Here is an 11,859-nt window from a genome sequence, read left to right as displayed (position 1 = left end):
ACTCAGCTTCTGCAGTGAAAAGGGGCTCAGCCTGCTTCCCTCATAGGTCACCACGGCTGGGACCGAGCAGCGCTGCAGCTAACGGGGCGGCTGCGTGCGCTTTCTTTATTTTCTTCGAGTTAGATTTTTGTTTTGTGTGCGTGTTGTGGAACAAATTAATGCCAGGCCGAAAAATGGCACCACCAAGGCAGCAACAATCAAAGAGCAAAAACTGCAAATGCTGCCGGTTGCCTTCGAGGGCAGACTGAGCGGTACGTTTGATGAATCTAAGGAACCTGGGCTGACTCTCAAATGTTCCAAAAACCTGTGGCAAAGCTTGTACAACATTGTTTTTTTTTTTTTTTGTTTATTTTACTCAAAGACTTAAGGCATACTATACTATACTATTTTATATCCATTTTTATATCTCCATTTTTCAACAGCTATCGCCATCGAGGAAAAGCGATTCACAGGCGTTGCACCCAGATATGCCCCAGACACATCTTAGAAGAAATATGGGCAAAGCAACGTGTGCACAAAGACAGAGATCACAAGTGCATCATAGATATGACAGAGCATGGTTCTTTTATAACATTTTCAAGGTAAAAATCCTGCATAGTATGCTTTTGAAGTGCCTACTTTGCATCAGCTATTACACAGGAGTAAGGCACCATGTGGCATGCTCACTAACATTGTGTGGGCTACGCAAAAGCCCTGCTTCAGCAATAATGCAATGAGAGAGTCTGTTCAAGAGACTGACAAAAACTCACACTCAGAAGAAACTCATGAGCCTCTAGTGCATCAGGCTGACAACTCCCAACATCAGGGTCATCAGGACTTGACCTGCCAATGCAATAGCATAGTCAGAAGCAAACAGGAGATGACAGCACCCCTCTGGCCATGATCATATATGCAGAATCTTAAGGGCTCATTGGACATCACTGAGCCAATCAGAATTGTGAAGCGCATTTACATTGAAGTGCACGTACATACCAATAAAGTGGTACCTTGGAGATGTGTTTGGGGGGGGGGGGGGGGGGGGGGGGGCAGTGGTATAGAATATGTTTAGCATATAGTTGGGAAAGTCTTTGGTCCTTTTCTTCAATGAGCTAAAAACTCACTAATGCAAACTCTAGCACTAGTTCAAGTGAGATGTCTTCTTATAAATATATATTTTTTTTGGTTATAAGTTATCTAAACACCAAAAACTACTTCAGAGTCATCTATTGTCCATATTGAAAAATGTTAATTTGACCCAGTTAAAATTATCCCACCATTACAACAGGGTCCTGTGAGGGAGTTGGAGTTTTGAGAGACCAACCGCGACTGAACAGGGGGTTCTTTAAGCTATTAACCAGAGGTAAAATAGCCACAAAGTCTCAAGAGACAAGGGAAAGGAAAACAATACTCCTTAGGGAGAGTATCCCAAAGAAAAGCTCTACACAACCCACGTACGGAGTAAAAAAGAAGGCTTAAGGAGTATAAAAATAAAACAAAACTGCCGGAGCAGAAAACGGGGCAACTCAAAGAAAACAGACCTCGAACCGAGGCTGAAAAAGTAAAACCCGAAAGAATACTGAGCTTAGATTGTGGCACTAACTTGTTGCCAACAATCTAAAAAAGCTAAAGACTGTTGTGCTAATTTTATAGCCACAACAATCCAATATCGCAGCTCAATCCTTTACCTTTACCTTTACCTTTACCTTTACCTTTACCTTTACCTTTACCTTTACCTTTACCTTTACCTTTACCTTTACCTTTACCTTTACCTTTACCTTTACCTTTACCTTTACCTTTACCTTTACCTTTACCTTTACCTTTACCTTTACCTTGCTTGACAGAATACCGGCTCTCGTGCAACATAAGTGACACTGAAGCAAAGCTTATCGGCTTGCTCAGGGTTTAAATAGAACACCAACAGGTGCAAATTGTAAAAGGAAATTTGCACGTGTATAATTCAATCAACTCAATGGCCGTAATAACTGAAGAAAAGGTGCATAAAAAAACCAATGGCCGTAATAACTGAAGAAAAGGCGCAGGAAGGAAAAGAAATGGTGGCATCAGCCAAAACCATGACAAGTCCAAAATACAAATCTGAGATAATTGCATCACATAGGCAATGGGCTTTTTTGACATGTTTCATGTCTCAGACAGCATACTGGTCTTTGATTCTCAGAAGGAGCTTCATAAATCTATGCACTGAAAGTAGGTATAAGACGTGATTTTTCCAAGCTTGTGTTACCATTTATGCGTATTCACGATGCCTTATTAATGATTATATTAGCGTGCTTAGCTTCCATTGTTCCTTTGATATGCTGGTGTGTTTTCAATAAGAAAGGGTGTCTAAAAGAAACGTTAGCATATCTTATGTAGCATTTCAGGCGTGCGTTCATTGGAGAGGAAAAGGAAAAAGAAAAAAAAAAACGCTCTCACGTGTTAAGTCTAAGCCTTGAGCCGGTGAATTCAAAGTGAAATGCTCCTTTGCTTGCCTGGCAGTACGCTGAAACGGGGCTCAGCGTGAAATGAAAGGAAAACACTGCTCATTGGAGGAGGACGAAAGGTCAGCGGGGTCATAGTGAGAATGCCCGCAAGCTTGTTCAGCCGGCTCCCCCACAGAACACTGGAGGAGCAGTGGGTGGGCACGAGCAAAGCGGGAGTCTTCTCAAGGACAAATGTCACTGGCGGGGGGGTCGGGGTTTGTGGGGGGGGTATGTATGTCTGGGGAGGGGTTGGTGCTGGTGTGTAGAAACCAACAAGGAACATTGAAAGTTCTTTGAGACCTGTATGTTCTCTTCTGATTCTGCCAGCTTCACATGGTGTCCTTGGCAGGGGTGCTCGACAGACAATGACAAGCAGAGGACCTGCGTAGAGAATAAAAAAGACATAAAAATGTAAAACGTGACTTCAGAATCTTCACAGTATGTTATGAACACAACACTAAGGATGGGAAGGTCTCTCTTTATTTTGCAGGCTCGAAATGTAAAACCTCAACTGTGCGCGATTGTTGTGATCGCAAAGGGACCATCGTTCGCCCTGATGGTCAGAATCCCAAAGACCAGCCTGGTCCATACAGTAAACATTGCAGTGAGGAGTCACTGGGCTGGATAAGTCATCGTTGCTCTTGTGTGTGTGAGCGGAAATATGTCCAGGAAGGATGGATGAGTGGTTATTAGTATTAATACAGACTCCAAGGGAGGCCACAGCCCGAGCAGCACTAGCAGGATTTCAGGCAGAAGCCTCCAGTTGATTGCATTCTATGCAAAGAGCTACAAATTGATTTTTTTATTCTGGCAGAATTAACCTTTTGCTCTGTAGCAACCTAAACCTTGAACAAGCCCACATTGTCTGACACTGGGTTGTTACTAACATGTGCGCATGCTTTTTGCACTTTGACTGTTGTGTTTGTCCAGTGTAAGTACTTGACTGCTCCTATAGGTGCTAAAACCCCCTGCTTCCAAGATAATCAGACGTGAAAAAATCTCTCGCACATGCTGTTAGGAGTTGTGCACATCTAACAGTGCTTCGCAATGCCTTTTTTATTCAGTCAATACGGCCACTGTGTTGTTGAAAGGGTCAACTTTGCAAACGAATAAGGCAAACGAACATGAATGCTGGCCAATGTGGCCATTTTTAAGGAAATACCGCCTTTACCCTATCCCAGACTTATTCAACGGGAGAGCGAAACGTTTTCAGTTTTCTACCGTCGGGTGGTCGGTTCATGGAAGAAAAATACAGGGAGTTTATTTACTAAAATAAGACTGACGATTGGATAGCTGCCACAGCACGCCCATTGGCCAGTTACGGCTGAATCTGAGTCTTCAAGATTTATATCTGCTGATTGACGCTAGCCTAATGGATACAGCGAAAGAACGTCCTTAGAAAAAAAAAACAAACAAAAAAAAAAAAAAAACCCACGACTAATGTACTTACTTTAACACTAGGCTACCTGTTAGCTCAAGGTGTCCCAAAATACTATCAGCCAGTTGGGTCGTGTATTTTTCATATACCTATTTATTTATTTATCTTTTGGTCTATTTCCGTGTTGCAAGCATTAAATGGTCGATTGTAATATTACATTGTTGTATTGATTTTTATCGTTTCATTGCTTTTATTGATTTTTTACAATGTAAAGCGCATATTGCATTGCATTCAGTTGTACGAAATTAGCTATAGGCCTACAAATAAAGATTGATTGATTTTAGTACGCTATCATATGGCGTAACCTAATGGGGGCAAGGGTAATTACATTTAATTTATGCAGACGTTGTATATTGTAAAATGCTACCGAGGCCTCCAGCTAACTAGCCTATAGATTTTAGAATTTCCACCGGATGCCGAGAAATGCGGCTGTAGTTGTGTAAGGATACACTTATCTTGTCGGACTTTTTCAAGTTCCCAAACTAGCCTAGCCTAATTATTTTTCAAATAATTTACGAAGTGTATAAAATGGGTTTTCTGATATTAGTTTGGATTTGAAATGTGCGTTCTACGGTAAATAAAAGTAGCCTATAGCTTATGATGTAATAGAATATGGTTTCTTCCTTAGGCTACATTATTTTTGACGATAAATTCCGAAGTTAACCGTTTTAAGCAGGCTAATGATTACCAAACAAATAGCCTATAATAAATACTACGTGTTTGAGTGAAGAAGTTTTGCATTAAAAATCCGTTGGACAAACAGTAAAGTTCGAAGGATGTAAGAAACGAATTTGGACTTTTTCAAAGAAAATAATGTTCCCATAATCTAAGTAGCCTAGTTTTTCGTGCCCTATAAATAAATTGGCTAAAATAATTATGGATACAAAGTAAACTAACGTGAAATTAAATGCGATCATTATTATTATGGTGATTAATATTATACGTAGTAGGAGGGCAGCACTGGTTGTAGTAGTCGGCTAGAGAATCAGGAACAGTAGCCTATAAAATGAATTACAGTTCAGTACAGTAGTCAGAGCAGTAGCTAGACTGCATTCAGTACCCACAATGAAAACACAAAGCTGTATGCAAGCTATTTCGAGCACAAGTTTGCAAATCCTCAAGCTGCAGTGTATAAATATTTCTTAAGTGCAAAAGCTAACATCTTAACAACAACACCAAACCAAGTGCACAGGAAGCGAGAATAGTGACTAATGTGCCGCTGCATTCACCAAGGTAATCGGAGGTAGTAGCCTACCTACAATAGCGCAGAATGTTAATGCTTTAAACATCCGCGTTTCAAATGCCCAAGTAGAAATACCCAGAACAATAATACAAGAGTATTATAAGCATGTGTGGGCGAGAGACTTCTGGGTATGCAAGAGAATCGTCGTTTGCTATAGGTAAGGCTTTCAAGGTCTGCAAGTGATAGCCTACATTATGAAAAATATAAACGGTTTATTATAAACTAGCCTATACCTTTTCTGTATTAACTGATTAACGGAACACATTTTAGTTTAGTTTTTTCTGGCTGGATTTTAGCACTTCACTTTTTTGCTGGTTGTGCTTTCTCTGTCCGAGGTTCTGATTTCCCCCCCTTTTATAATATCCCCAGGGACGTCACGTGACTGCAATGCCACACTCAGCACGGCGCGCTCTGGATTCTGTAGACTTTCACGTGAGAGAACGCGACAAAACCACGTAGTGCACAATTCTCTTCAAGGGAGAGGTCTTGTTTAGGTTTGGCGCGGGATGCTTTTTTCGGTGCGAATGCGGCATTTGCGGCACTAAGATGATTCCGTGGTCATATTTAGGATGGTAAAGTCATCTTGTTCTTTTTCGTCTTTTTTTTCACGCCAAGGCATCAGCCCGATTGCAGCGAATGGGCATAGTGGGCTATAGTTCACTGCTAACTAAGAAAGTGCACGTCCGTTTGGGGGTCTGGCTCTGAGAAGATGTAAGGATCAACAAGCTATTTTTCCCCAGTGGTTTCAAAACAAAAATGCAGAAAGGAATGCGACTCAATGATGGCCATGTAACCTACCTGGGTCTTCTGGCAAAGAAAGATGGCACGAGACGAGGCTGTTTGAGCAAAAAGAGCTCAGACAACACAAAATGGCACACCAAGTGGTTCGCTTTGCTGCAGAATATGCTCTTTTATTTTGAGAACGAATCCAGCTCTCGCCCCTCTGGATTATACCTGTTGGAGGGTTGCGTTTGTGACAGGGCACCGTCGCCAAAGCCTTCCCTGTCGGCCAAGGAATGTTTGGAAAAACAGGTAAGAAGCATACGGAATTACTTTTTAGAACCAACTTTCTATTTTAAATCAGGGATTGTTAAAATGAAATGTAAAGGCTACCTTTTTGGGGTGGGGGTGGGGGGTGGTGGCGATGCCACCTGAATTATCCCCTGTGTGCTAGTCAGTGCTTGTACCAGTGCATGTATGGATGTAGACAAGACAACCAGTTTAGGGAGACTCCTGTAACGGCACGTTGAAACATGTAGCAGTCTCAAGTCTAATTTTTGCAGAGTGCTTTTAAGTCGACCGAGTTGTGTGTCATTTTTGCCTCCTATTTGGAAATTCTTTTTCACGGTCTGCTTGGACTTTTCCCAGGCATTCTTTGCATCAGTGGTGTGGAATTAAACCGCCGTTCCGATTCGCACACTGTACATTGTTATGTAATATGAGGATTCGATGAATGTGTTACTTGCTTATATAGGTCTTAGTTTGATTCTCCGCATGGCAATATAATACAGGATCATTAAATGTTTGCACAGTCTTTAAAAACGTATTTTAATGCAAATTGTCCGCTCTTGCATATAATATTTGAGCCGATTATTGGAAATGTGTTTGCAAGACTTTCACAGACACATGCAATAAAGATGTCAATAAAGATGATAGGGTCTGTTGGGATGATATATTTGAAGAGAATGAGCGTTATTTTTGTTATCAATTGTCAAGTTGTGATCTTTCGAGAGATTGTTTTCTCATTTCCTTCAAGGTACAAATTGCGCTAAATAAAGCAGCTTGTATAATCTCTATATCGCCATCTTGTGGACCACAGGTGTAATGTCATTGTCTGTTTGACGTATTGATTTAATTCAGCATGCTGATATTAATAGCATCCTACCTTGGCAACTGCGTCTGCCTGCAATTTTTAACAACAACTCGCTACTTTCAATGATTCTTTGTTGATATTATTGCGTTACACAAAAGTTGCAATCACTCTGCAGAGCACTTGCTCATAAAATTAGTAAATTAGTCACACATGCTAAAAAAAGCATTAAAATCTTTTTGGAAGAAAAGTGGCATAAAAATGCAAGTCATTATCAGAAACATGAATAAAGAGTATATATTTTTAAAGAAGAGCATCCAAACTAACAGTGTAGTATCCATTAATATACATAAAGGAGTATGCAATTCTACATAATGTGTTCAAATTAATGTGTAGTTCATTTTAAAAAAATATAATTTTTAATTTTGAGAGAAATGCTCATACACTGACAGCAGACATTTGTCTAAAAAAATCAGTGTTTAGGTTTTTTCTTACTGCAGTATAGTTAAAATGTTTTTTTGCAACACTGTCAATTCATTCTGTTTTCATAGGTAACCGGCAATAATAATTATGAGACTCAATAATGAGATCCAGTAATGGAGGAGATGCTTTCCAGTCAGACAGGCTACAAAAGATCTGCTGGCTAAATTGTGCTAAATTGTACTTAAATGTTGGCTTAGACTTTCCTAGTACTGTCAGTAAAAAAACGTGGCTCAGGATTGTGATGATGATGCAGATGGCCTTTCCTGTCCTAAACCGCATAGACCGTAGAGCCGTGCCTCTGTGCGAGCGAAGGCCTTTTGCAAGCCTGAACGCTGTGCCGATACAGCGAGATGCGGCACAGTGTCTAACGCTGTACACCCCCCCAGCCCCCACCCCCCCCCACCCCTACCCCCACCCACCCACCCCCAAAAAAAGCATTAAAGCTACAGCGCATGTAAAACACGCCGAGCGCTGCTGGCCGCCGTGGCGTCGAGGAAGGCGCGCTGCGGCACTTCCCCGCTCGGTTCACTCGGGTTCGCTCGCGTCTGCCATGCAGCAAAAAAAAAAAAATGGAAAAAAAAGAGAAAGAGAACGCACCTGCGTTTACAGTAGAGGCCTCCAGACTGCGCGCTCAGGTTTTTAAACTTCGGAGGGCGGAACGCGGAGCGGAACGCGAGAAACCCGCCAGGCCGCCCGGCCCGAGAGCGCGTTCCGCTCCGCTCCGCGGCGCAGCGCGATCAGAGCCCGCACTGCAGAGCTCGAGGGGCTGCTGCGTTTGTTTGTTTTTAATTTATTTATTTTTGAACCTTTTTTTTATTTTTTGCGTGTGCTCCTCTCCCGGCGCGGAGCGCCCGGTTGCATCCGTAGGCCTGTGCTGTGGCTGCAGACCCCCCCCCCCCCCCCCCCCCCCCGTCGGTTTTCGGGGCGGTGCGGATGCTCACGTGCTGCAGAGGGCAGACGTGGACGCGTCGGTGCATTTATAACGGAGTGGTAAAAAACGGTTGTGTTTGGTAGAAGGTAAGGAAGGAGCAAGGTCATTAGCCTTGGCTTTCCTCGGCAACGGTAAGGGGAACTGCTTCTGACTTGTCCAAATTCTGCAACAAGTCAATGCAGGGAGTCACAGTCAAGGAGTCACAGATAAGGAGTCACAGACAGGGAGTCACAGATAAGGAGTCACAGACAGGGAGTCACAGTCAAGGAGTCACAGACAGGGAGTCACAGACGCTGAATCATAGACACAGCACATCTGGAAGTCCCTGTAGTGCGAGGGCGGGCATCAGCCCTGCCACAGTATCTGATGGGCAGGTGTTCCTCATGTGCACCTGCCTGTGTGCTGTGGGTGGGAGGGATGGAGGGCGGGGCGGCTGTGCCTTTTCGTACAAGGTCTCTCACCTGAGGGGTGCGGGCACGCCGTTGTGCCCGGCCGCTGCGTAGGCGGGCCGGGCCGGTCTGTGATTGGCTGTGGACGGGCGGCGGGCAGGCTGGCCCCCGTCCTCCTCTTCCTGTGTTCCAGGATGGCAGGTGGCAGGCCGGGGGTGTGCGGAGAGGACGGGCCGGTGGGGGGGGGGGTGGGGGTGGGGGTGGAGGGGCATTGTTCGGCCGGCGAGGCCAAGGACGAGGAGGTCTCCCGGCCAATTGGCTGTCAGCGTGGGCTGGAGGGCCGTCAGCGTTCTAATTAAAAGAGCATCAGAGCCGCCTCACGCACACAAATGAACACTCACCCCTCCATTGATTGATTCCCCTTTTCTAATTGATAAATTGAACAGAAATTCCAGCTTTCCGACCCACATATCCTCCCCCTTCATCGCCTCGTCTCTCCTCAGCGAAACACTGCTTCTGACGTCCCTTTCATTTCCATTTTTTCGTTTTATGTTATGTTTATATACACATATAACAATCTTTACAAAAGACCAATGCTTTACAATTGCCATTTCTGTTTCACACAGTTACTGCATTCTCTGTATAATGCGGGTTTTACTCTCGGAAAATGTTTTATCTGGCCTGATTGAAATGTTATTGTGCGCGCGTTTTCATTTTGTGCGAGCGTGCTGATGAGGTAATGTGATTGTAAGTGCAACTTCTCCAGCTCGGCTGATGAGAGAGAGCAACATCATGAAATCATGGCGAACGGAGCGTCCTGAAATGTTAGGGATGAAAATAAGCCGGCGACAGCCGGACGGAACACAAAACGGATCGGCTTAGAGACGGCGTCGGGCTGAGAGCCCGCGGCGTGGCCTGTGGGGGGGGGTTCGGCCGGTGTCCCGCCCGCTCGCCGGCTGCGCCCGGGACGTCGTTTGCTCCACGCCTTGGTCTCGTGAGGCTTTGGCGGGGACGCGAATGTTTGCTTGTGCGTGTTTATGCCTGTATTTGTGTATGTTTGCCTGTGTCTTTGCACAGTGAGTGAGCGTGTTTGCATAATATGTGATGGTGTTTGTGTGTTCTCTTGTGTGCGTGTGTGTTTGTGTGTGTGTGTGTGTGTGTGTGTGTGCGCTCATACTGGAGAGGGGAGCACTTTGCTGGTGTATGTTTTGATGTGTGTCTAGGTGATGTGTGTGATGTGAGGTGCTTTAATCACCTTTAATGTGTAAGATCACAAATATGTGATTAGAATGTTCTTAACTGGACATTCTAATGCTGATGTAACATTCAATTCCGGTTCTAGAACACTGATTTATAATTGTAAAAAAACATTCCAAAAAGTCTGCTCTACAATGGGTTAATGAGCTTTAACTTGGGTGTTGCTACCAGAAGGCACGAAATGTACAGCAGCTTGGTCAATTGATCACAACGCACAGATCTTTTCAGAGACATAGCTTTCCGGGTTTTGGGAAGTTCACGTGCTCTAAGGGGGTTAACGCTTGGCTCATGTGCTGTTTTGTGGGGACCTCAGTGGAAGAAAATAATTTTAAGGATGCCCTGTTATCAGCAGCCAAGGTGGTCCAAGGTGTACTTCACAGCAGCCGTTACCGCCCTGCGCTTTTATGTGTGCTCTGATAATTCAGTCACCGGAAAGCCTTACCTTGCTCTTCTGCTCTCCTATCTGCATTCCTGCCAATGCTGAGTCTGAAAGTGCTTGGATTGGCTGTTTCTCTGTGGGAGAAATCCTGGAGGGGAGTGGCCAGTGAAAGAACACAAGGATCCAGGGACGTTTATTAGCTGAGCCTTGTATTGCCAGCCAGAATCTCTCGGGGGGGGGAGATCGACGGTGTCTTGTTTTTAATTCTCTCTGTCGAAACTCTGCGTTATTAAGACAGGGTTAAAGACCACGTCATACTGCATATCGATGCCAAACTGCACCGATGCAACTCAGTTAGTTTATATGACTCGTTTACTTCTGGCTTGTCCTCAATAAGTTAGTACATCACAGCCTGTTTTATTAAGTGTGTGTGAATGTTGTATATGCCATGGATTGTGGCAGTATTCAGTATTCACTGAGAAATAAATAAATAAAGAATGGACACTTTGTCCTGGATGTAATCAACATCTGTCCCTAACAGACCTTCCAATTAATTTATGCAGCTGCACGTTCACTAACCGTCCAAACGAACTCTTCAGACTGCGTTCACAAGTCAGAGGCAGGGCCGAACGTCGACTGGATCCAAGGACGCGTTCGGCGGCTGCGACTACTCCCGCTGCCCGCTCGCCCTCTGGCGGCGAGTCGCCCCGCGGTTACCGTTGGTTACCGAGCGGCTCTCTCCCGGTGGGTCTCTGGGAGAGTGAGGGACAGGGCCATTTCCAGGGCTGCCAGACGCACGGGTGATTAAAAGTTGCGGCGTGGCGGCGGGGAGCACACAGGTGCGTGCGCCTCTGTCTCGGGCGCAATCTAATCAGACGGCGCGAGATGGGCGCTGTGACGCGTGAGTCACCGCGCCTGGCGGACGGCCTGCGTCTGGCCGAGGCTCTGTTATCTGCTCCTGTGACGAGGAGGAGAATGTACTGCAAATCAAACAGACAACTGTACGGGTGGCGCTTTTTTTTTTTCCAGAAAAGATCCCTCCTTCGCCTGCCCCCCCCCACCCCTCGTTTTCTCTCCCCTTATCTTTACCAAAAAATAAATAAAAATGTATTCTTGGACCGAGTGTTCCACTTTTTAAACATATTTATTCCAAATTTAAAAATAACTATGTTTGAGCCCAGAGTTGCTATGGCAACCCCTATTTGCATCTGAAGAAGTAACATGGCAGAGACGATGAATGCGCGATTAGGCTACGGCTCACGCCTCGCTTTTTAATGCAAATGCCATGTGGCCCTAAATTTGGACTACATTTTTCCAGTCTGGTACCTTCAAGGGGTCAGGGTCCATTTTGAGGAAGCATACACAGTCAGTCCACTGGAGAACAACAGCTATATTGTCATAAAGGATCAGCCAGTAGTGTCATGAATTTCTGTTGCATGTCATATTAGACACAGATTGAGGATTGCAAAC

General features: G+C 44.6%; 1 protein-coding gene across 2 annotated transcripts in view; it reads left to right on the top strand.

Annotated features, from left to right (window-relative positions):
- The first annotated feature begins 5,526 nt into the window (after nt 1-5,526).
- rasgrf1 (Ras protein specific guanine nucleotide releasing factor 1) overlaps nt 5,527-11,859 on the top strand; it is a 41,134-nt gene continuing 34,801 nt past the window's right edge. Inside the window, exon 1 of one of the 2 annotated variants that reach the window (XM_035396649.1) lies at nt 5,527-6,172. In XM_035396649.1, the coding sequence (XP_035252540.1) occupies nt 5,897-6,172 (276 nt within the window). In that variant the 5' untranslated portion in view covers nt 5,527-5,896. The remainder of the gene's footprint in view (nt 6,173-11,859) is intronic. The other variant, XM_035396650.1, reaches the window with a different exon arrangement.

Source organism: Anguilla anguilla, chromosome 16 (assembly GCF_013347855.1).
Source record: "Anguilla anguilla isolate fAngAng1 chromosome 16, fAngAng1.pri, whole genome shotgun sequence".
Taxonomy (NCBI): Eukaryota; Metazoa; Chordata; class Actinopteri; order Anguilliformes; family Anguillidae; genus Anguilla; species Anguilla anguilla.
This window is presented reverse-complemented; position numbering and strand designations above follow the sequence as displayed.